At 35.0% G+C, this 27,111-nt stretch overlaps 2 protein-coding genes across 3 annotated transcripts in view; both read right to left on the reverse strand.

The window, feature by feature from the left end:
* Positions 1-11,160, reverse strand: part of tab1 (TGF-beta activated kinase 1/MAP3K7 binding protein 1) — a 29,164-nt gene extending 18,004 nt beyond the window's left edge. The window contains exons 1-5 of the mRNA XM_028457273.1: positions 11,100-11,160; positions 8,302-8,432; positions 6,554-6,707; positions 4,212-4,307; positions 2,315-2,453 (exon numbers count right to left, since the gene is read on the reverse strand). Of these exons, the coding sequence (XP_028313074.1) occupies positions 2,315-2,453; positions 4,212-4,307; positions 6,554-6,707; positions 8,302-8,432; positions 11,100-11,132 (553 nt within the window). The 5' untranslated portion in view covers positions 11,133-11,160. The remainder of the gene's footprint in view (positions 1-2,314; positions 2,454-4,211; positions 4,308-6,553; positions 6,708-8,301; positions 8,433-11,099) is intronic.
* Positions 11,161-22,398: 11,238 nt separating this feature from the next.
* Positions 22,399-27,111, reverse strand: part of syngr1b (synaptogyrin 1b) — a 28,830-nt gene continuing 24,117 nt past the window's right edge. The window contains exons 3-4 of one of the 2 annotated variants that reach the window (XM_028460323.1): positions 26,577-26,722; positions 22,399-23,405 (exon numbers count right to left, since the gene is read on the reverse strand). In XM_028460323.1, coding sequence (XP_028316124.1) covers positions 23,193-23,405; positions 26,577-26,722 — 359 coding nt within the window. In that variant the 3' untranslated portion in view covers positions 22,399-23,192. Of the gene's footprint in view, positions 23,406-24,487; positions 25,600-26,576; positions 26,723-27,111 lie in introns of those variants that run through there. The other variant, XM_028460330.1, reaches the window with a different exon arrangement.

Here is a 27,111-nt window from a genome sequence, read left to right on the forward strand (position 1 = left end):
TACATCACACGACTATGTTCCGATACATTTGGAAATTACAGGAAATGGAGGTTGGGCCCCTGAGTCCCATTTCAAATAAAGGGCCCTGAGCATCTCATCATATTAATTCATAGAGTATTCATACCAACCGGCATTCTCATCTAGTAGTCATCTGAAAAATGAGACCCCCGTGGCATGTACGGGGTAATGGGCCCCATTTCTATATTGTATGTGCCAATGATTTGGTACCACCAAACGTCGTAGTATTTGACTCGCCAATAAATGAGAAATTGGGCTCTGAGCATCAATGCGTAAACATCTATAGATTATATCTACCAAATAACAGAGGAGTAGTGATTTTAACTGGTGTACACAACAACAACAACAACAACAACAACAACAAGAAAAAGAAGAACAAAGTGAGGGCGTTTTGAGTCCTGTAGCTCGGCTTAAAAAGTGAAATAATACCCAAAGGAAGGCTTTTTTTACTTACTTGGAACACAATCTCCAACACTTTTAACCTCATTATATCCATGTTTTATTGCACTAGATTTTTTCAACAGTTTGTTAGTAGGTGTCCGGAATTCCACTTTATCTATTATTCTTAATTCGATTAATGGCTCTATATATGTTTTGCATGTATTGTCCCAGCTTTCTGAGTAATAGGCCACGTAAGGCAATATAAGATGCTACAATCTATTATTATTTATATTAGAGAAATGTTAAATTATTGAAACTGCACTTGGTTTACAAGACTGCCACAGATTAAAAAAAATCCAATATTAATGTAACTTGTTTGCCCATCTCAAACTGATTATCATGAACAGGAACTATTATTATTCTAGTACAAGTATACATTTAAAAAAAATTAATTATGTTGCTCTGATTTTACAGAATTCAAAGCATATATTACTAGATAATTTATTTTATCTATCTTAAGGCAGGCATACACTGTGTGATTTTTGGCCCATTTTGAGCCGATTTTCGACTCGTGCGACTATTTTGTGGGATCGTGTAAGTCTCTGCTAGATCGTGTGTCGTGCATCGTGTAGTATACATGGGGTCACGAGAAGCGATTAACACCTTACGACCAGCTCTCGATCAGCAATCGTAGGTCGTAAGGATTTCAAACTTGTTTTATTTTACACATTTTTATTATAAATACTGTGTGTGTGTGTGTGTGTGTGTGTGTGTGTGTGTGTGTGTGTGTGTGTGTGTGTGTGTGTGTGTGTGTGTGTATACATTCATCTCCTTCTTGCACCCGCATTGTATTTTTCTGTAATGTCATGTATTTTGTATTCTTTCAGTTGTCTTTTTGTGCATTTTGTTGTGTTTCATTTTACTCATTTAGTATATTTTTATTATAAATAAATAAATACCGTGTGTGTGTGTTCCATGAAATGTTTGAGACGCTGATAACCAAACTCCATAGTGATGGTAGCGCCAATCAGAAAAACAACCAAACTGCGCAAAACAAAACATAGAGCTCCAAACTACATGAGTGAGTAGGTAAATTAAAGTATTATCTACAATTCGGCCATCTTTTTCAAAAAAAACAAAACTCATTTTTTGCCTTCGAACCGAGTGATCAAAGCTTAGCTTCCATGCACGACACCACAGAGAATCCGCAGTTTTCCAGATGGAGTATTGAACAGGTTGCGGTCAAAACCGACTCTCGTGAAACAGCGCGTTATTGAGCAACAGTTATATGGTTTAAACAATGGGAAACGTGTCTGTTAAAGACTCACCAGTGGCTGACGGTTTCAAATGATCTAGTCAGAGAGCTCCCGTGTTTGAGAAGCTAACGATAGCATGGCACAGGGAGTGACTCTTGCTCGCTTGAGGAGCTGTGTAGTGAAATGGATATAGATGGTGCGCTAGCGCCCCCTCACACCCTGAGGTCAAAAGCTGAACAGGTTTCATTTCGGGGCCGTCCAGAAGTGAAATAAAATTAAAATAAACATTTTGAAATGACCAACTTACTCCAAAATAACAGATACACACACTCGGGGTATTTGGAACCCATTGACCGAGTTTCAGGTCGAACTCGCACCGCCTCGGGGAGATATTTGCTCCACACACACACATCCACCTCCCTTGCTTTTATAGGGATAGATATACATATATAAATATAATTTTTTTTTTTTCTCACTTAGATATAATTTAATGCACAAGAGTTTTTTGGGGGAAATATTACAGCAAAGTAAGTAATTTTGAGTGTACACGTGTACTCTTTACTAAACCAAGGTGTGTGGGTGTGTGTGTGTGTGTGTGTGTGTGTGTGTGTGTGTGTGTGTGTGTGTGTGTGTGTGTGTGTGTGTGTGTGTGTTCGTACCAACATTGGCGACGTAGAGCTTATTGCTAAAGATCAGAGCTACGACGGCAGTGGCTCCTCCCGACACTTCCTGTTCCAGCTCCTTGAGACGCTCCTGCACCTTCTGACTCTGAGAAGAGAGCTGGTGGAACGACAGGTTCTGACCGGCCCACAAAAACGTGAAGGTGATTCACATTTGGCGGTAATTAAAGGTTCCAAATATAATGCTTAGGGACCATATCACACTTTTCTATGAGATTGTTCCTGTTAAACCAGAGTCTGATGAGCTAGCAGACATTTCAAGATCTCACCATGTAATCTCACATGATTTCAGCTCAACTACTCCCTTTTTTTAAAGTCTCTGAAGCATATAAAAAAAAATTGTAAAGAATATTTGCTAGGGGTGTCCCGATCTGATATCGGCCTGAAAACAAATATCGGATTCAAATTTCCAATTTTTTTTTTTTTTTTAATTCAAATTCATTTTTTATTTATTTTATTCAATTGTAGAATACTGTAGATATTATGTTAAAATGTATGTAACCAATTGGTTAAAAATAAATGGGTCAGTTTTTCTCATACCTACTGTTGGTGACTATTGTTCTTTGTTTGAGTGACATCACTTGATCAAACCTTTTCTAACATTTCACACTACAAAATAAGTCATTATTACAAGTAATTATTAGCCATATTGCAGCTGCCTGGGGAGAAGTTAGGGGTTAAGGCTCAACATCCTACATGGCCCGGGTGAGATTCAAACCGGCAACCCTCCAATTACAAGCTGAGCGTCCTTAACCACTAGGCCACCACTCCCCTAAATACTCAGCCATGTTAAAGGTGTGTGACTATGAGGTGTGAACGCATCTTTAGAGCGTACTAGTAAACCAAAATTATGTTTTAATCACTCACCTACTACTAACCCATGTAAAATGTTTCACCTCTTCAACGCTGACACATTATAACATGAAAGACTCAGAGTTTTTGATTCAAATCTAGATTCTACTAAATGGTTTGTCACTAGGGATGTAACGATTAATCGTAAGGCAGTTAAAAATCGATTCATAGGTATCACGGTTCACATCGATACTGTGAAAATTTAATCACAATACTTTATTTTAACAGCAGAGGGCGCTATATATTTATCCTTCTCTTGTCCAGAAATATAGGCAGCGGGCGGAATCTCCTACTACTCTCTTTCTGGCCGCCTTCTACTCTTAAACATGTTCATAAACGATTCCTTACCCCTTTAGCACCGAAAGAATATCTAATATTACGTGAATATCTGTAAAAGTCACGTTTTTCTATTAGCTCTGTCTACTAACGCATAGCATCTCTTCTTCGCTGCAAGAAGAACTGCATGGCAACCGACCACTGGGTTACCAGTGCCCTCTGCTGGTCCAAACAAATATCTGACGTAAATACAGTGCAATGACTGTTTTTTTTTTTTTTTAAAGTCCAATTGTTAAGGCACAAAATCCATTTTTAGTTGCACTTTTAAAAAGAAAAAGAACTATTATGGAGTTTTGCATTGTTTACTATAGAACCAGAATTTAAATGAATAGGCTTCTTCTTCATTTGTATTATTCCTTTATTTATTTCATTCAAGATGTATTTTTAGTTAAATTGCATTGTTTTGAATAGTTTATCAAGGGATTCTCTTGACAATTAAAAATAAAAGGAATATAATACAGTATTTTCCCCCCCAAAAAATAAAAGAATATTTTTCAGTCATCATTTGTCTACAGTCCCATTTTGTAAAATAAATCGTGAGAGAATCGTATCCAGTATCGTGAATCGAATCGTATCGGGAGTTGAGTGAATCGTTACATCCTATTTGTCACTGTATTCTAGCCTCAACAAAAGCTTTAAAATACACTGATGTTTTACAGTGTGTGTGTGTGTGTGCGTGTGTGTGTACCTCATTGTGTGGCGAGAGGTAATTGGACAGGTGAGTCTTCTCAGCCAGAGCGTCGCCTATTGTTTCGAAGTAGCTTTTCTCCACCGCATCAAACGCCTGAAAACAACAATAAGAGGGAGTCAGAAAGAATCCTTTCATCTGGAAAAGATAAACTTCAAAATAATCTCAACATTTTTTAAATTTGCATTAAACTGGAGCTGCGTTTAATAAATGATTGTTACACAACATACTGTAAATATTGTTCACTGCAGATTTAATCATGGATATGAAGCCAATGTCAGAAGAAATAATTATTTATCATCTCTGATGCAACAAAAAATCCCACAATCACACTTCTTCTTTACTTCACTTCACTTTAACAACTTCTTCTAAAGTGCATGACACAGGATGTCATGTGACATCTTGTCAAATATATGAGTGTGAGGAGTGAATGCAATTACTAACAGTTGTTCAACTAAAAAAGAGTGACAGTGTAATTTCATGCTTGGTTTCTCACTGTTTATCATCTCCACGTTTACACGGGATATTTAACATTTACAGCATCTAAACCTATTGCTTTAGATGAGATAACGCTGAAACTAATAATGGACTCTCTCTCTCTCTCTCTCTCTCTCTATACATATATATATAGTGCAGACATGGGACACTGGTAGCCCTGAAAGTAAATACACAAAAAGACAAATAAAATACACAGAACTATATCAATAAAACACAAAGAGCCTATACTACGAAGCTAGATTACCTCTTATCGCGCTCACATCCGGGATTGAATCAGTGTGTGCTGTGCTACGAAGCTCGCTAACATCTTACGGACCTAAATCACCATGGTAACTTAGGCTGAACGACTAACCTGGTTGGGACCAGGTTTTGTTCTGGCTAGGATTATAGCGAGTACTAAAGCCCCGCCTCCTGACCAATCAGTTCTCTTAGAAACGACCTGCCCATTGTTAGAAGATCCTGGTTGGTGCAGATCTGACAGCTGCGTTTAGGAAATAAAGATTATTAATGGATAAATTAATCCTTTCATTTACTGATAACAGTGTCAGCAGCTTTCTGCCTGTGTTCTTTCGTTCCTGCCTTTTCTGTAACAACAGTGTTGTTTTTGGTCAGAATTATAGATTTTAATTCTTCATAATTTTAAAGATAAAGCTGATATCTGGAGTTTCTGAGAAATCTATGTTTATGTAAGATTCTTTTGAAATGTCTTTTACTATGGTCTACTGCCGGTGGTCATTCATATACATTAATATATATAAGCCCCTCCTTCATCCTATAAACCTCTATACAAATGGAAACGATCGCTGAGAGCACCCAGCCAATAGGCTTCAACTTCCTGTTTTTGAGACTGTCAATCAAAGTTAAAGCAGAACTGTGCACGGAAACAAAGCCGTGCGTCACAACAGCAAACAGGTAAATATGATTTTGGTTCTTACCTGACCCATAGACATATCAATGTGACCCGATGCAACCTTGTTATGTTCCGCGATGCACGTGCAGAAAAGTAGAGGCGTGGCTTCTGGTAGATTGACAGAGGTAGTGGAAGAAAGTGAGGCTGTTTAAGGCGGGACATCGAGACGCTTCTCAAAAACTCTGGATTGCAGCTTTAAGCAACACCTAAACTGGCCGGGAACAGGTTATAAAGTGGATCAGACCTGAGCGAGTATAAAAGCTCCCTCTCCTGGTGCGCTGCACTAACACTGTGGCTCTTCGGTGTCATCATGGATTTAAATTCATTATATTTGTTCAAGATCAAAAGCTGTTCCTCCATTGTAAAAAAAAGGTTGTTCTGCCAAGTTTCTCCATTGATTGATCAGACGCTGCAATCTCCACCCCTTTTATGGAATCGCGCATGTACAGAGGCTGAAAACACATGGCTTAAATTAGCAGGTTTTTATCAACCTTCGTAGGACAGCTTCTCTCTGACAGGGAAGGTTTGATTAGGTGAAATCTGCTAACAGAGATAAATCCAGAAAATAATTATCTAGATTCGTAGCATAATCCCAAAATGACTCCAAAAAATAAACAAAACAACACAAAAGGACACCAAGCACACAAAATGGCAACAAAAATACACAAAATGAAACCAATAAAACACATGACTACAAAAACATGCCTCCAAAAATCAACAAAAACACACAAAATTCCCAAAAAAAAAAAAATCACACAAAATTACAATAAAAAATGACTCCCAAAACACTGAATACAAAAGTCAAATACACGACACAGCAATAATACACAAAATGTACAAAAATATACAGAAATTAACACAAAATAAGTGAAAACTTTACAAAACATCATGACGTGTGTGTGTGTGTGTGTGTGTGTGTGTGTTGCACAGAGACCTGTATGAGGATCCTGCGTACGTCAGCGTCCGTGTGACTGGACTTGATTTGTTCCAGCAGAAGCTCGGCTGTCAGACACTGGGAGGCAAAGTTGGCCACTCTGCTGCCGTCGTAACCGTTAAAAACCCCGTAGAGGAAGCAGCCATCCTCACCTCTGACAACACCGACACACACACAAAACATAGAATCAAACACATACACACACAAAAAAAACATGCAACAACAAGAAAGTCGACAGAGCTAATAAAACACAAACACTTAAGGCTGAAGAACAGGAGAGATTCATTCACACAGTGAGAAAGAAGCTTTGCAATAAAATAAAAGCTTTGAAAGACCTTTTAACAGCTGTAGTAACAAGGTTTATCATCATGGATTATAAAAAAAACAAAATATATATATATATACACCTGTTTAACATTGTTAAAGACAACTTTTAATGCCTGTTTTAATCAATAAAACATAAGACTTCACTCTGTTGCAATGTGAAAACCTGACCAACAGTGCCACCTAGTGGGGAATAGGAATAACTGCACAGCAAAAAAACAAAACATGAAAAAGTACTAAATGACTTGTTCCAAATGTAAACATTAGGAACACAATAATATGAACATATAGATGAAACAAAAGTACCTTCAGACAGTTACTTTACAGCCTAAAGAACTACAGAATAACAGCGTATATTCTGTTAAAGTCACACTTCTATCACACAATAACAATGATCCTTTATTGTGAACTTACTGTCAAATCATTAAATTAGCCTTTGTTTTCTTTATTGAATTTTTCCAAATAAAAATGTACAAACAACCAAGTTTTGCTTCAAAGATACAATTATTCCTTAAAAGTCTTCCCACTTCCATCAGTCTTCTGTGTTTCTCTCTGTTCTACATCGTCTAACTGCAGCACTTAGCTTTTCAAATGTTTCCTAAAAATATTCACAAAAATCTATTTTAAAAAAAAATTAACTGACTTTTATGAAAAGATTAAATAATAACATTTTAATTTGAATTCATTAATTGAAGTTATAGGCACGCTGCTGCTCTCACCATAAACACTCTATGGTATTATATAAATGCAAGCAATACATTATTAATATTGTTAATATTGTTATTAATAATAATAATAATAATAAAAGTTACTGCCCATTTAATGAAAGGATGTCTTTCTGCTTCGAATTAAATATGCATTAAGACTCAATATTATCGCAGTATCAAAGGTATGACATGCGCCATGTGCCAAACTCAAAGTTCGGGGGCCAAATCCGTCCCTTTAAAGAATTAAATTTGCCCCACAGAAGAAAGTTAATCTTATAAACTGTGAATTATTGTGTACATTACTAAATAATTAAACTGTAAGTATCTCAGCACCTCCATATCAACTAAATCTACAAATTATTTGCAGTTTTCCTGTATTTATGTCACATGATGGCAGTCATTTTTAATTAAAAAAAACTGTGGATTTTCAAAATCCTGCAATTTTCCTCAAAGTATTCAGCACAATTTTGCTAAATTAAAATAAAAAATTGGGGAAGAAAAAAAACAAGGACATTTACAGTGGAGCTCTAGCAGGGACTGGTACCTGTCACTTATTGCTTAGATAATGTATATACAGTATCATTAGTAGGTGGAAGTGTAAACTAGGGCACAATGATGTTGAAAGTGCTTGTTATCCATCCTAAAATCTGTGCTCCACTTCAGATCTAAGTGGTCTGGATTTGGACCCTGAACTAAAATGAGTTTTTGAGGCCGTACCTGAACCTGAGGTGTCCGTCCTCGTTGGGGTGGCTCTGGGTTCCTTTTCCGTCCGGTCCGTACACACAGTTGGGGGCCGTTCCCACCCCACACATCTGACACAGAGGCAGGTCATCGGTCCAGCTCTGGTGCTGCTCAGACACATTGTGTTTTTTAGTCCTTATAACCATATTCTATAACTACAAACTATATAGTTATACTGTGTGTGTTAAAGTGTAGAAGGAAACGGAAACACATTGCGTGCAATACATTAGAATAGATCATTATTCTCAACTAAAGTCAATAACCCAATACAACAGTAATCAAATCTATGTATGATTGGTGTTTTTATTACAAAATATTACCACTTTAATCACAAAATATTATGACTTTAATCTCATAAAATTACGATTTTATAAAGAAATAACCTTATTGTCATAAAATTACAACTTTATTCTCAAAATATTACGACTTTAATCTTGAAATATTAAGACTTTAATCTCATAAAATTATGATTTTATTAAGATATGATTTTATTCTCATTAAAATATAACTTTTTAATCAAAATATTTTATTTATTTATTTATTCAGTTCATTTCTGACATGGTTGCATTCACAGAAATTCATTTGACATTCAGAACAAAATCACATCATTGGTTTTTTTTTTTTGGTTTTTTTTTGGGTTTTTTGTCCTTTTGCATGCCGGAAAGGGCGACGGAAAAAAGCATTATGCTCATCCAGATCCGTCCCCTGATTTGAACACAGATAATTTTACATCCAACCTCGTTTCTTCCCTTTTTTTTTTTTTTTTGTCCTTTTTTATGTGATGTGTTCTCGTCTGCAGTCATTGTTCCTGTTGTTACTCCTCTTCACTGTCCTTTTTCTCCGTGTCTCCTCGGGCTTTCTTTTCCAGTCGTTGTTTACGTTCCTCCAACTCTCCAAACGAAAAGTTCTTCTTCTTTCGGAGTACCTTCATATCCTCTGAAAGTCACCTCAGCATACGATGCATCAGAAAGGCACATGCACATACACATACCCCCATCATTAGCAGGCCAAAGATCATGACCCCTAGCAGATAGATGTCCTCCACATCTTCCACTGTCAGCCAGGAGAGACAGAGCATCTGGCTTCTCCCTCGTGCATCCATGACATATCCACTTGGGTATGTGTCCTTTGGACACGGTATTTCGTGCTGAAGCAATTGCCTCGTTGAGAAAATTTTGTCAATGGCGCTCAATGACCAGTTAATGAGTTCCATGTCGTCGCTCAGGAAGAAGTTATGAATTTAATTTAAAAAAAACTTACAACTTTAATCTCATAACATAATAGGATATTAAGATACAACTTTGTTCTCAAAAAATTACGATTTTATTAAGATATGACTTTATTCCCATTAAATTATAACTTTATTCTCTAAATATTACAACATTAATGTTAAATATTATGACTTAAATCTCACAATATTACAACTTTATTCTTGAAATATTATGACTTTATTCTCATAAAATTTCATTTTTATTAAGATATGAATATTGTCATAAAATTACAACTTTATTCTCAAAATACTATGACTTTAACCTTGAAATATTATGACTTTAATCTCATAAAATTATGATTTTATTAAGATATGATTTTAGTCTTCATAAAATATAACTTTTTTATCAAAATACTATGACTAATCTAAAATATTTTGTATATATATTAAAACTTTAACATAATAGGATAATAAGATACAACTTTATTGTCATTAAATTAACTTTATTTTCAAAATATTAAAACTTTAATCTTGAAATATCGTGACTTTAATCTCATAAAACTGCAATTGTATTAAAATATGATTTTATTCTCATTAAAATACAACTAAATATTATCTCATGAAATTATGATTTTATAAAGAAACAACTTTATTGTCATAAAATTACAACTTTATTCTCAAAATATTACGACTTTATTCTCAAAATATTACGACTTTAATATTGAAATATTATGACTTAAATCTTGAAATACTACGATATTAATATTCAACTTCATTCTCATAAAATGACGACTTTATTCTTGAAATATTACGACTTTAATCTCATAAAATTACGATTTTATTAAGATGTGACTTTATTCTGATTAAATTATAACTTTATTCTCGAAATATTACGAGTTTAATCTTGTAGTGTCCAGATTTTTTAAATGTATTTCATTGTGGCCCTAAATAATATTTCACAATGACTTAGACAGCGTTGTTCTAAGTCATTGTGAAATATTATTTTCTGTCAAGTAAAAATGTTTCAGGTGTTTTTTTGACAAGTGCAAGAGACCAAAAAATGCCTAACTTTTATCATTGTCTGGCTTCTAGTGTCAGATACCACAGCACACTTCCAGAGAGTCTGTTATATCAGTGTGGCCTATTAAGTATTAAGTCGGTAGTTATTGTTATTAAGGCTAATGATCAATATATTAATTGCAGCCGAGCAAATGCACCTTGTTTTTGCGAAAGCTACAAAGTTATCATTATTGCTTAAATGCCTGACATTCACTATTTGGTGTCATCGCCTAGTTTTAAATGACAGTTTGTTTGTTTGTTTTTTAAGCTAACAGCAGCAGATTTGTGATGCTAAGTAGGAAACAAATGCTTTACAGTCACAACCAAAACAGCTAGTGAGCTAACGATGCTAGCATCAATAAACACAGCAGACAGACTTAAGTAAAATTAAAATAAAGCCCAAAACCAAACGGTGAGACGAAAGAGATAAAGGCAACAATGAGCAGAAGTACAGTGGAGATGTAAAAGTGAAAGTTAGGGATGAAAAAGAACAGCTTCCACTCACACTTTGTATCAAATTCCTCCGCTGCGCCGCCATGTTGGACGGGATGCGTTCAGGAGCCTCTGGGAACTGTCGGATTCTAAACACTTTCACTTAACAACTGAGATATATATATATATATATATATATATCATATTTTTGTGGCCCTCACTGTGAAAAATCTGTCTTTATTAATATAAGAAAGTTACATTTTCCAACATTTTCCAACATGAAGATAAAGTCTGGATTTGATTAGAATATCGATGTGTTTTATTAAACTAGAAGATTTAACTAATCTAGTAATAAAATAAATGAGGTAAAAACTAGTGATAGTGTTTGCCAAGATTTTTTTAAACGCATGTTTTTATATCAAATATCCTCTAAACTTTAACCTATTTTCATCACTTTTTATGACACATTTTTGCTACATTACTCCCATTTCTGCCACTTCTCCATCAAATTTCCTTGGCCTTTCTGCACAATTTTACACTTTTTAAACATGTTTGGCATTTATTTCCACTACTTTTCACACCTAATGTCACATGTTGACCCATTATTGTCACTTTTAACTTATTTTCACCATATTTAATGCTTATTTTGGCCAATTTCACCACATTCACAATTTGTCATGCCCATTATTTTCCAGTTTAAACTAAATGTTCCTATATTTTAAATGACATTATCCCAACCACCTTTTCTGCAATTTTTAGGCCAATATTGACACTCCAAGCCCTTTTTTCCACTTTTTCTGTCCATTTTAAACCCACTCTAATTTGCAACTTTTAACCAATTTTGGTGGTTTTTAAAATCCCATTTCACCATATTTTCCATCATTTTTTGTCACTTTTAACCCATTTGATCTCTGATTAAAACAATGATTTACATCTTAAAGATAACTATATACTATGGTGCAAATAATAATAGTACTTTTTCTCGGACACTGAAATCATGTTTTTGCTGGGAAGGCCAACCCTCTGATATCTGTCCAGATAGAAACATGTAAGCATTTTTCTTCTTCACTTTTTCAGACACTTCTTTGTCTCTGTAAATTATGTTCCTTAAGGATCCTGAATAAATCCACATGAAGACATATTATTGTCATACACTCAATTTTATTTCATCAGACATAGAATTTTTCCTCAATTGTACTAAAACCTAAGAAACATAACTATGAAGATTTTAAACATGTTTACCTCCGAAATTTTGGCTTTTTTCACATTTTCCTCATTTTTCATGCCTTACTGCATTTTTGCCACATTTTAAATATGCTCATAACGAGTTTTTAGGGTCTCATGATAGCCTTATCTCAGAAACAAAATAATTTTTTTTAATTTTAATACCTTACAGTCCTTATAGTCTTACCTCAGAAATGTGGGTGTTTTTCACATTTTTCATGCCTTACTGCATTTTTCGCCCCAGTTGAAGTGTGCTCACCTTTTTAAACTAGTTTTTAGGGTCTTATGATAGCCTTATCTAAGAAAAAGAAAATCCAAAATTTTTTGAATTTTGATGCCTTACTGCATTTTCGCCCTAATTTGAGTTTGATCATATTTTTTGAACTTTTTAGGGTCTTATGATAGCATTATCTGCAAAAAAAAAAAAAAATTCTAAATTTTGGAATTTGAATGCTTTAGTATAGTCTTACCTTTGAAATTTGGGTGTTTTTCATTGTTCTCATTATTCATGCCTTACTGCAATTTTTCCCCAGTTTAAATGTGTTCATCATATTTGAACTAGTTTTTAGGGTTTAATGATAGCCTTATCTCTGAAAAAATGAATCCAAAATGTTTGAATTTGTATGTCTAATTACCCTAGTTTTTAGGGTCTTATGAACTATGATAAAAAAAATAAAATAATTGTAAAATGTTTAAATTAATAACCCTTAATATAGCCTCACTAGGTGACTGCTAACCCTCTGTGGTAACTGGAACTCTCAGTGGTCAAACATGTAAGCTCTCTTTTTATCTTCTTCACTTTTGCAGACACTTCTTTGTCTCTGTAAATTATGTTCCTTCAGGATCCTGAATAAATCCACACTAAGACATATTATTGTCGTACACTCATTTTTATTTCATCAGACAGAATTTTTCCACAACATTACTAAAACCTAAAAAGCATGAATATGAAGATTTTAAAACAGATTAGATAACACCTCACAATTTGAATGCTGAATATTTGATTTAACAAAAGGGATATGATGATTATATACATTATATACAGTATTTCCTCTGCAAGTGTTCACCAGTCGAACACTCTCTGAGCTGGAACTTGCCCTAAAAACACATGAAAGGTTTTGTTGAGGGTTAAACATTCTATTCCTCAGCTTCAGTAACAGTTTGTCGCTGCAAAGGGAAGCCGTCAGCCACACATCCAGACATGTCAGAGATAGGACTGTAGAGGTATAAGTGATCTCCACCAATGTCAGAGACATGAGCTGCGTTGGGACCAGTGGAACCAAAGCTGAGCTGGTTTGGAGAGCATCTGCTTTCTGTGACCTCAGGAGGTTGGCTCATACTGGGAGGCGTGATGGGTTGATCCATCAGAAGGCCTTCTTCCTCCCAGGTGTGGGTACCACCACAAACTGGTTGAGAGTAGAAAGGTCCATACATTGAAAACACAGGCCGAGGTGGTCTGCAGGAGGGCCAGTCCATTGTAAAGTCAGTGCAGGCCTGGGCGTAAAGGTACGGCTGGTGTCGCATCTGACTCGCATTCCTTAAGAAATTGAGAACGATGACAGTCCTCATTGAAGCTGAAAAACACAAGATACAGGGAGTTCATTATAGTCACTAAACTTCTAAAGCAGTGGTTCCTGACCTTTTTTTCTCTTTGTTTTTTTTGTTGTGACCCCATTTTTATTTGACACATTTCTAACTTTTTTTTTCTAAAGTTCGTATTTGATCATGTTTGTTATATTGTGTTACAATTACAAATACAGAATATCTAGGATTAGTGCAGAAAGTGACAGCTCAGATATTGTTATATTGCATTTTATTTTAACGACATCTATATTTGAGAAAGTGAAAATATAGAAAGCAGTTGTTGGAGATTGTATGTGGGGATTTTTAAAAAAACAAAAGTAATTAATTAAAAACATCAGATCATGATTTAAATCAGTATTTTTTTTATTTTATCATTAATAGACATTTCAGGTCACTTCACTTTATTTCCAGGCGACCCCACATGGGGTCATGACCCAAGGTTGAAAAACCCTGTTCTAAACGGTAGGATTATGGATCAGTGCTGCATCATGCTCTACAGTTTTAAAAACAAACACCAAGGTGAAATAATAAACACAACTGCAGTTAAATGGGTTACATTAGGGTAATTGTCAACTTTAAAGTTATAAAAATACAACAAATGAGCCCTATTTAAGCCTCTACACATTGATATTTCTATTGATGAGGTTAATACAGGCGACATGTAGAAAAAGGTCAAAGAAAACAAAAAAGACAAAACGTAAATTGGTGCTGAGGAAGTAGGATACCTAAAAAAAAACATCTAACAGTAGCTTCAAAAGTTTGAATCAAAGTGAAGTTTTAACCCAAGCTTAGAATCTGAAAAAGTGATGAAATAAAAGTGAGTGATAAATTAGAGCTGAAAGCAACAATCAGTCACCAATTTATCGAAAACACCAAGTAAACATGTTTATAAATCGAGGCTATTTACGTGATTGGAATAGTTTGTCCATCGTTGGCTTTGCAGATGTAGAAATGTTGTTATTTGTGTCCAAAGCGCAGGTAAAAGTGCTGATATTCACAGGAATATTAGAGACTGAAGAAGTTTCAGCTTCAAGTTGAAAGCACACTTTTTAACGCTCGAGCGTTACTGCGTCTCAGTGCGGTCACGTTTAGGACACGCCCACTAAGGCGATCTCCTTCATGATTGGTCCTCCGATGATGCGTGTCAGACAACCCGGAAATCAACCTTTTTTGTGATTAAAACTATGATTTTTCACGACATAAAATAATGTATTAGACAAATAAGACAAAACATCATCATGTAGCACATTTTAGTAGCAAGACATTTAAAGTGATTCATATGAGGAATTTAAATAACGACACAAACTATTTTTATAAGCAAACAATCATTTTAAATGCATTTTGCAATAATGAAAAGACAAAATTACAATCAATATCAACACGTTTTGTGGAGGAAAAATAAGACTTTACTATCTTTAATAGTTGTATAAATCTTAAGGCTTGGATCATGACTATTTGGTGTGTTTTAAAGAAACAAGACTCATGTAAACCACACAAATCTATTAAGAAAAACATAGAGGATATTGTTTATCATTTTCCAATGTGTTTTAATAATATAAATTCTAAACACATTTACAGGCAGCTTAGAAATGCCAAAAGTAAAAGTGGAAACCTACACCACTGTGGTTTTGATGGTTGAATTCAGGTTCATTAACAATGGTTTTATTTGTAATACAGAAACAAATAAAATAATCTAGCTGTTGTTGAACTGAAGGATTAATTGATCAATTATTTGTAATGTTAATGAACTGTCAAGAATAAATCTCTTATCATAAGTGTCCAGATTTGACAGACGCATTTTGAGAAACATCCACTAGAGGAAGCTCTTTATTTGTTCCTCTGTAATAATAAATCCAAATGTAAACACAAGATCTTTTTCCTAACTTTTCCTGTTTTATAAATGCCTCGACCCACCAGTTGAGAAACCCTGAACTGGTGAGAAACATGTTGCTGAGTCATATCTTAGACCAGACATGGTCAGCTGGTGGCCCCAGGGCCACAAAATTCGACCCTTTGTCTAATTTTCTGCGGCCCCTAAAGTAACTGCACAAAGTGACGCCATAAACAAGTCAAATGAGAGAAAATACACAAAAGGACAATAAAAATACACAAAAATGACTCGGGAAACATGAAATTACATGAAAGAAAAATTCTCTAAATGAGAAAAAATATTACAAAATGACTCTAAAAATACACCAAAGTCCTTTGTTCTTTCCTGTATTAATGCTTGGATTGGTCGTTATTCTAAATGCTGACATGAATGTAGATAATATGGGCCTTAGATAAAATCATATTTTTGTGGCCCTCACTGTGAAAAATCTGTCTTTATTAATATAAGAAAGTTACATTTTCCAACATGAAGATAAAGTCTGGATTTGATTAGAATATCGATGTGTTTTATTAAACTAGAAGATTTAACTAATCTAGTAATAAAATAAATGAGGTAAAAACTAGTGATAGTGTTTGCCAAGATTTTTTTTAAACGCATATATTTATATCAAATATCCTCTAATCTTATTATTCTTTAAAAAATTTTAATAATATTATTATTATTATTATTAGGGGGCCAAGCCCGCGGGGCCAGGGAACCGCATATGTAAGCATACGCGCTTCCTATTGTAATTGTAAGGATTATAATTGTTACCTTTTATAGTTCTGTTGGTAAAAGTGGTGCTGCAGAATAAACCGTGCACGGTAGGGCGGTGCCCTTTGGTGGTTGGGTCCAAAACCCCCAGGGGACCTTGGACGCAAAAATTCACAAATATCCGCCAGCAGGTGGCGCTATAACAAAGTTCAACGCGTTTTGGCCAATAACTCCCACACCGTTTGTTGCAAATTTAAAACCTTCATATCCACAGATTCCTTGAATAGCACTGAATCACCTGGGCTAGGCTCGGCCACGCCTGGAGCAAAATTGCAAAAACTGGAAAACCTACGTTTTCAAAATCCTGCTTGGGGTTTGTTCAATCAGCGTGAAACTTGGCATGTAGAGTCTTCAGTTAGACGTTATATACAGTTAACAAAATGAGGTTGTTCGGGTAAATTATGCACAAATTATTACCGAGTAAAGTTTTCTAGCTAGCAATAAAAATGCAAACTGGCGCATATCTCGGTCAAAATAAATGCTAACAAACCAAATTTCAGATCCTTAGTTGGCATGTGACTGTGAGGAAATGCGCCAAATTTAAATGATGTAGACCACTAGGGGGCGCTACAAATAACGAATATTTATATGTCTTAAATGGCAGGACCAATTTTTACCAAATTTGGAGGGTATGATCTTGGGTCCCTCCTGAGGCAATATCTCAAAATTATTTGCGATTGGTCAAAGTGGGTGTGGCTTATTACACCATAACACATAAATAAATAAACATTCATTTCTGCTGAATTGTTATGTTGAGGGCAGTGAATTTTACAGTGTAGATATAGAAGACCACACAGACCACCCATACCAGAAATTGCTATAATTGCAAAAACATTTTGGCCTTTAACTTTCACAATTTAATTCACATCTTTAAAAACTTCATATCCACATGTTCCCTACATAGAGTCGCATCTTCTGACATAGGCCACGCCCACTCCCACAGCACATTGCTCTTTGTAAGTCACGACATATCAAAATCTACTTTTTCAAATTCCTCTTTGGGGTTTTGTCCAATCAGCGTGAAACTTGGCACGTAGAGTCTTCAATTGGACCTGATCTGAAGTTCAGCAAAAAAAAATGTTCGGGCAAAATATGCGCAAAATATTAACGAGTAAAGTTTTCTAGCTCGCTATTAAAACGCAAACTGTTGCATATCTTGGTCAAAATAATTGCTAACACCACCAATTCAGAGATCCTTGGTTGGCATGTGGCTTTGGGCGTATGAGCCAAATTTGAATAAATTAGGCCTCTAGGGGGCACTGCAATTATGAGAAATTTATATCTCCTAAATGGCAAAACCGATTTTTACCAAATTTGGTGGGTATGACCTTGGGTCGCTCCTGGGACTGTATCTCAAAGTTAATCGCGATTGGTCAAAGTGGGCGTGGCTTATTACTACATAACATATAAATAAACAAACCTTTATTTCAGCTGAAGAAATATGTTGAGGTTTGTGAAATTTACAGGGTAACTATAGAAGAGCACACAGATCACCCATACCAAAACGTGCACCACTAGGTGGCGCTATAATGGATGCAAATGCATTTTGGCCTGTAACTTTCACACTTTAAATCATATCTTCCAAAACTTCATATCCACCTGTTCACAGCGAATGACACGTTGGCTTGTGTCCTGACGCTCGCCACCAGCCCGTCATCCTCGTGACGTACTTCCACGGGCTCCACGAAACCTGGGGTCAGAGTCGCGCGGGAAGGCTTGGCCCCCTTTCATAACTGCTTGCAGTTCTAGTTCTAGTTATTATTATTATTATTTGCATTACCAGTTCCAAAAAAGTGGAGCTCCCATTTAAAGTCACAAATAATTTTATATCAAACTCAAAGTAATCACACTTGGTTTGAAGGAAGTTCAGAACCATATTTTTTTAAACATCCTCTTATAAACCACTAGAGGGCACTGACTGATTATTACAATAATAATAATTCCTAATTAATACAATTTATTTCATCGTTCACTTGCATCCTAATATATTACTTATACATTCCATATTTTAACGCAGACATTATGAACTATATTTATTTCAGTATGTAACGGACATTTCCCTGAGCATGAAATAAGAGAAAAAGAGCTTGACTTTTATTTTGAAAGGGGTTCATATCCAGTAAAGCAAACATTGGTTAATTTTTATTACAGCGTTGCCACAAAAATGCGTTTGTCTGATCCTCGGGTGAGGGTCACATGATCAACGTTCATGTCAGCATTTAAAACAATGACCAATCTTTTATCTTTCTGTATTTTTTATTGTTTTTTTTTAATTTTATTGTTTGCATTTCTCCGTTTTAAAATGTTTATACATATTTTTCACTTGTTTCTGTGTAATATTCACTTATTTTTGTGTACAATTGTTTGTCATTTTGTATATTTTCGTTTTTAATTTTGTGTATTTGTGTTGATGTTTTGTATATTTCTCCGTTGTATAATTGTTGCCATTTTCTACATTCTTGTGTATTTTTATTGTCTACTTGTGGTTTTTTCCGTTAATTTGTTTATGCTTTTTGGGGTCATTTTGTGTGTTTTTGTCGATAATTGTTGTCATTTGGTGTATTTGTATTGGCTTCCCGTAGGTTTTTCTGTTAATTTGTGATGATTTTATAGTCATTTTGTTGATCTTTGGTATATTTTTGTTTTCAGTTTTGTATATTTCTCAGTTGTATAATTGTTGTCATTTTGTGTATTTTCGTCTTTAATTTTGTGTATTTGTGTTGATGTTTTGTATATTTCTCCGTTGTATAATTGTTGCCATTTTCTACATTCTTGTGTATTTTTATTGTCTACTTGTGGTTTTTTCCGTTAATTTGTTTATGCTTTTTGGGGTCATTTTGTGTGTTTTTGTCGATAATTGTTGTCATTTGGTGTATTTGTATTGGCTTCCCGTAGGTTTTTCTGTTAATTTGTGATGATTTTATAGTCATTTTGTTGATCTTTGGTATATTTTTGTTTTCAGTTTTGTATATTTCTCAGTTGTATAATTGTTGTCATTTTGTGTACCTGTGTTGACCTTTTGTGCATTTTTTATCCCGTTCTTGAGCTTTTTTCTATTAATTTTTTGGAGTCATTTTGTGTATTTTTGTTGTTCTTTTGTATATTTCTCAGTTGTATAATTATTGTCATTTTGTGTTTATAGGGTCAAAATCAAACCAAAAGCCCACATATGGCCCCCGAGCCACCAGTTGCCCATATCTGTAATAAAGTCTAATAAATAAACTCCTCCAACAATAAGTGGTGATCATTTGTTGGTTCACGCTACTTTTTCATTGTTGACCATGTGGAAACGTGTTGTTTTTACACTATTTATATAAAAACGTGTGATTTTTTTCCTTTTCTTCTGCTCATTCTAATCTATTCATTTATGTTATAATAATAAAAAGTTTGCCAAAATCTGTGTCTTCAGCATTTCTTTCATTATTTTATTGGTTAAAATCAGACACATCAAAAACATACATTTGTACATGTCAATATTTTCATTTTGTCTTACATGGATTTCACAGAGAGCATCACACAGTTCTACGTCTACATGGATCTCAAGGATAAAGTATACATGAGCATATACACTTTGATCATTTTTTTAAGTTGCTATACTTTTAGAGCTAGTATAGTTATCCCAAAAATAAATCTCTCCTTTTATAGTGAAAAGAACACAGAGTGGGGAGTGAAAGCTTCTATCCATCAATACGACACTCAACAGACCAGAAATGTACCTTTGCTTTTTTTTTTTTTTTTTGCTTAACGCCCTAAAATAAAACATAATTTCTTCTTTTAAATACTGAAATATACTGAACTATTGATTTACATGTTTTTATAACAACAACATACAATATATCTCATTCTTTGAAAGAAATTCAGCTATTTATCAGATTTAAATACCCGATTTTAATAATAAAAAGAAAAGAAATATGATGCATGGATGACATAACAATCAGGATGATTAATATATAATATTGTGGAGCAGCTGATTTAATACCATGATGTTTGTTTTAGTCTGGAATGATTAAAAGTGATGGGGTACAAAAATGACATAATGCTTCCTATGATGTAATGTGTTAGTCTTAAATAGTGGCGATTATTAGAATCAATAATTTAGAGTTATCTTGAATTCAGGAAGTCGATTAGCAATTCAATTCAATTTTCGGTTCAGAATATCTCAGTCACAATATCAGATTTACTTGAATATGGAGGAGATTCTCAGAGATCTATTGCTGCAAATAGTAGAAAGTAACTCTAACTTGGTGCATTATTCATAAAAATATTCACGTTTACATTAAAGGGATCCTCCACTGTTTTTTACAAATGTGGTTGAAAATCTTTGAAATTTTATTCATAGATCTATGTCTAACGAAACACGTTATTATGCACCATATGTGCTTCATTAACTTTTAAAAATTGGACTATTTTACAGTTTTAGAGCCTGTGTTCCTCCATCCATCTTGAAGTCATGTGATTGATGATGTCACAAGGCACCACTGCCTGTAAACATCCCATTGTTTTTTATTGGAGTGAAGCATTCAGCCTGATTTCTAGATCATTTAGCAGCTTTTTAGATCATTTAACAGCTTTTTATATCATTTAACAGCTTTTTAGATCATTTAACAGCTTTTTATATCATTTAACAGCTTTTTAGATCATTTAGCAGCTTTTTAGATCATTTAGCAGCTTTTTCAGTCCAAATAACAACTTGTGCTGTTTTTGGTTGCTCTAGAAAAAAACAAGAAAAGTTAAAGATGTAAATGTTAAACCTCTTTAGCTTTACCAAAAGAGAGAAGAAAAAAGTTGTTCCTGGAGGAAATCTGTTTTATTTATTAAAAGCTAATTGTGATGTAATTGTAAGTGGAGTGGATCTGAGTGACATCACTACAAGTGATGGATTTAACGCAGGACTGAGAGCCTTTAACATAACATAACATAACATAACATAACATAACATAACATAACATAACATAACATAACATAACATAACTCTGTGCAACGGCACCAAAAAGAAGCCAAAAGATGCTGAAAACAAGATGAAGCTGAATGTTAAAGTGGGTTGAAGTTAAACACAAGTTGAATTTGTATCAAGACAGTAGCCTAGATCAGCGGCTCTCAACCTTAGGGTCAGGAACCCATTTGGGGTCGTAAAACACTGGGAGGGGGTCACCAGATGCTTTCAAGAAACCAATAATATTTCCTGAACAATTTGAGCCCATTTTTGCTTATTTTTACCCTATTTTCATCACTTTTTCTTGCCATATTTTTGTGACATTACTCCCATTTCTGACACTTCTCCATCAAATTTTTTACACTTTCAAGACATTTTCAGCACTTATAAACCCTTTCCACCACTTTTCCACCTAATGTCACATATGTTGACCCATGACTGTCACTGTAAACCTCTTTTCACCATATTTCATGCTTATTTTTGCCAATTTAACCACATTCACAATTTGCAATGCCCATTATTTGCCAGTTTAAACTAATTGTTCCAATATTGACACTTTAAACCATGTCATACAACAATGAACCATCATTTTGCTGACGATGCATGATAGGCCCCAAAAAGCTCTCCCATTTATAGATGCAATATTGACACTTTGAACTTTTTTTATTTATCACTTTTTCCTGTACATTTTTGAACACTCTAATTTGCAACTTTTAACCAATTTCTGTGTGTTTTTTTTCTTAAATCGCATTTCACCACCGTTTCCACCATTTTTAGTCACTTTTAACCTATTTCATTTCTGATTAAAACAATGATTTCCATCTTTAAGATGACTTTATAATAATAATAAACGTTCCTGGATAACAGTGGATATTATTCAGATGAATAAATAAATGTGGTTATCACAGATTCATAGAACAATAAACCATCATCTTACTGACTTTATGGATGGACCCCAAAAATCTCTCCCCTTTATTCCCCCTTATAGATGGTCCTGTCTCCACATGACTGTTCTTCAATGTTCATGTCTGTGTTCAACCACCTTCAGCTACAGTGGGGGTCCTCGCTCTCTGAGACCTTTATTTTGGGGGTTACGGGCTGAAAAGGTTGAGACCACTGGTCTAGAGTGACTGCTTTTCCCAAACTAATGCTAATGATCAGAGCCGTACAGAAAGAGTGATATTGCGACAACGGAAGTTCGAAATGCTTTACCGTCACGTGATTCAGGTAACCTCAATTTGTTCACGGAAGTTATTAGATACGCTGATGATAATAATATCCAACATGATTATTTAAAGGTCTTACCGTTCAAAAGTGCATCACAGACTGTCTAATCCGCAGTAGTTTCATTGTGCTGCAACAGTCAACTGCTCATTTACGGGAACTATTGTGAGGCTCCATGAGCTGCCATTGCTGTTAAAAAAACAAAAAAAGAACCATTGGAGTGAACGGAGCTGTCGCAACTCTCTCTCTCTCTCTATACGGCTCTGCTAATAATGTATTGGAACGAAACCATGTGATTCCTCTCAGCCAATCACAAGTAATCAAAGTCTCAGTGTCGTTAGCACTGGTTTGATGGTCACAAACCACACAAAAAACAAGGGAAAGAAAGGAAGAACTTAAATTGGAGACACTTTACTGAGCTTGGTGTTGTTATGTCTGTGAGTCACAACAACCGACTGGTGTTGGGCACGTTTAACCCAAGACTGACCGCGCACCGTGGGAATCTGTGGCTAAAACATTACTTAAAATCAACCTCATTCACATCCTTCCTGTTGCTCTCAGTAGTCTTGACGTTGATATCCTCCACTTCCATCAAAGGCTCCATCACTGTTGGTCTGACCTCCTCCTCCTGGACTCTCCAAATCATCCCCCCCAAACGAGGTGTACGGCGCCCCGGCCGCGTCCTGGCTGGGGTCTGTGTAGTCCTGCGAGAAGAGGGCGGAGTCGGCCCCGAGCTTGTACTTTTGGAAGGCCAGGAAGGACTGGCCAGCCTTTGATGTGGTGTGGTGAAGATGGATGAAAGAGAGAGAGAGAGAGGGGGGATGTGATGGGGGACGGTGTTAAAACAGAGGTGATGTTAGAGCAGAAAGAAGAGGAAACAGTGGTTAGTTTGCCAGAAAGCTCGTGAGTTTGAAAAAGTCATTTAGTTTGTAACAGGTGATGAGCTGGGAAAACCAAACCCTGAAAAAAACATCACTTCTTAGGGTTTTAAGCAGATGGGCAACGAGCAACCGGAGGGTAATTTAGCACGACCCCCAAAATAGATGCACAAAAACATACAAAATGAAAAAAAAATACACAAGACTGAAAAAAAACATACAAATGTACAGATAAATACACAAAAGGACAACAAAAATACATAAAACATCAACAGAAATACACAAAATGACCCCGAAAACACTAAACGACAGAGAAAATCACAAATTGACTGCTAAATACACAAAAAGACAACAAAAATATACAATAGGACAAAAATTACTCAAAACATAAACATTACAAAAAAACGACCCCCAAAACAGACAAAACGACAGAAAAAAGACACAAAATACACAAAAAATACACACCAAACATCAACAAAAATATGAAAAAACAACCCCTAAAATACACAAAATGACTAAAAAAAACATACAAATGTACAGATAAATACACAAAACAACAACAAAAATACACAAAACAACAACAAAAATACACAAAACATCAACAGAAATACATAAAATGACGCCCAAAAACACAAAATGACTGCTAAATACACAAAAGGACAGCAAAAATACACAATAGGACAAAAAATACACAAAATATAAACATTACAAAAAAATAACCCATCAAAACAGACAAAATGGCAGAAAAAAAGTGACTGAAAAAAGGCCCAAACAATTACTGGCAAATACACAAAAGGACAAAAAATACACCAAACATCAACAAAAAAAATGAAAAAATAACCCCCAAAATGAAAAACAAGTACACAAAATGTCAGAGAAAACACAAAACGACACAAAATATAAAACATCAATAAAAAAGGAATATAACAAACCAACAAAAATACACATAACGACTCCAAAAAACTGGGGGGAAAAACAAAACGAAATGACTCCAAAAACACAACACAACAAAAAAAAAACTCAGTTTGGATGAAATGTTGTGAGTCAGATCAGAAACAATCATATTTTTGTGACCCTGCTGTGATAAAAGTTGCCCATCTGTGCTTTAAAGGTTGAGAGTGAGGGAGAAACCAAAAGCACGTGAAAAATGGAGAGTTTTTCCTGTTGGTTGTTGTCAGATGTTACAGACACATTTTGTTCTGTTTCTGTGTCACATTGTGGAAGAAATGGTCCTTCCACCTAAAGCACCTCAAACTGGTGGGCTAATGTTAGCTTTAGCATGTGTAGCAAACGGTTGGACGTCAAATCATCTCAGTGCTGTGTATACATTAGTGAGTAAGTTTAGCACAACTTAAAATAATTTAGCCTGTAATTACATATGATTAGAGAAAGACGAGGGAACAAATACGAAAAGGAAAAGTGTGAACTGATGGGGAAACTTTAAAACGAGAGTGGAAAGAAAGTGGATTTTGAAAAACAACTGCCAAAAATGGACTAGATCAGTGCAGGAGGAGGGCGGCATGACAGCTGAACAAATGACGTTAAGTTTAAATGATGTGTGAGTTGAATAGGATATTTATTATTTTAGCACTGGAGGCTAAACGTGCACTAATAATAATTATGAATAAAGATGCACTTCAGTTTCCATCAATCACAACAAAAACACAGTGAACTTCATGTTTAACACACAAATGCAAAACATAACATGAGCATTCAAAGGGTTGTCATGGCAACATGTAGAACAAAGGGTGAACTGCTGCTCACAACAAACATTCTACGTAAAGAAACACCAAAGAGGAAGAGGGTGCTTTGTTCAGATCGAGAAATAAAAGTCTTCAAAAGTAAAGAAAAATATCAAGTTCTGCTTTTTTTTAAACTGGTAGTTCATTATTTGACATAAAGTAGTGTCTGTGTTCCAACATTGAGCCCCTGATCAGTGATTTCCATCAGTGAATAAATGCCCTGACACAGAAAACGTGTGTCAGACTAAAGGCGGGTGAGGCTGAGGGGGGGGGAACAGTTTAGTGTATTCCTCTTCAAAGGACACGTTCTTTAACTTCTCCAGAGAGATCAAAGTCAGGGCGCCCTGTTGGAGGAACATTTGTCAATCACACGCACAACGTGAAGCAAAGGTGTCACAGGTGGATTTACACACTAGAGTGTTCAGGACCCCCTGTCCCGTGCGTGTGTGTGTGTGTGTGTGTGTGTATATATATGGCATTTATGAATTATTTTAAATATCTGGAAAACAATTGTGACATGTTACAAGTATATTTTCACGTGTGATCATTACATTTTGACTAGTAAAAAACTGATTTACAGATATCAGTAAATAATTTTTCACATGTTAAAAATAATGTGTGTAACTAGTGAAAAAGTATTTTCCATTTCAGATATCAAAAATTGCATTCTGGGTGTGTTATTTTAACTTGTGTAAAGTCTCTTTTTTGATATATTTAATTCAATTCTGACTAGTTGGAATTGTAGATATCTAAAATTACATTCTTACTAGTTACAATTCCAAGCTGACATATTTGTAATTTAATTGAGAGTACCGGTAAAATTAATTTAATTTAATATTTTATTTTATTTATTTATTATTGTATTAATAATCTGAGTTCTTTCAATTTTAAATTTTATTTTCATTATTTTAAAGATAAAACAAAAAATATTGAATTTCAGCTGTCAACAAATTAGTTTATGATATCTGAAAAGTAAGAACAATTATAGATATCGAGTATTATATGATTATATAATATATAGAATTGAAATATGTCAAAATTGAATTGTAGATATCTGAAATAAAATTTGAATGGGACAACTAGTCAAAATTACATGATGGATTTGTGTAATTGGAATGACATGTCAAAATTGAATTATAGATATGTACAATTACAATTACTGCTACTTATTAAATGTTAAAACGGCTTGCCGTGGCGTGCATGTGTGTGCGTGTGTGTGTGTGTGTGTGTGTGTGTGTGTGCGTGTGCGTGTGCGTGTGTGTGCGTGCGTGCACGTGCGCGTGTGTGTGTGTGTGTGTGCGTGTGTGCGTGTGTGTCTTACCCAGGTAAAGATGGAGAAGAAAGCAAAGGTGATGGCTGCCCGAGCAGCATCTCCTCCCTCTCTCAGAGGGTTGTCCTCTGACTTGGTCACTTGCCACTGATTGGCCAGGAAACAAAAACCCACAAACCACATGAAGGACCAGAACGCTGCATGAACCAAAAGACACAAACATAAAGAATAAACACAGTATAAAGCATATTAGGGAAAAACACTGATTAGTCAAAATGTTCCCAAATGTTCACCTAATACAGTATATTTTGACTGATGAGGGATGTTGATCAGTTCCTTATATTAACGCTAACTGCTCCCCGTGTTTTCTTTTTTTGACCTGATTAATGCTCTTCTCCTGCTGCTGCCCTTGGTTTAGTCGAGTGTGACGTCAAAACAAGTGTCACTAAAACAGTCACAGCACCCCCTATTGTTAAAGCAGAGTATCAAAGCACATGCTGTGCTGTACCCATTTGAATTCCCTCATATTTGCATTTATTTTTAGCTGATTTAGGATATATCCTAACTTCCCTAGTCACTGTATTAG

Source organism: Gouania willdenowi, chromosome 1 (genome assembly GCF_900634775.1).
Source record: "Gouania willdenowi chromosome 1, fGouWil2.1, whole genome shotgun sequence".
Classification (NCBI taxonomy): domain Eukaryota; kingdom Metazoa; phylum Chordata; class Actinopteri; order Blenniiformes; family Gobiesocidae; genus Gouania; species Gouania willdenowi.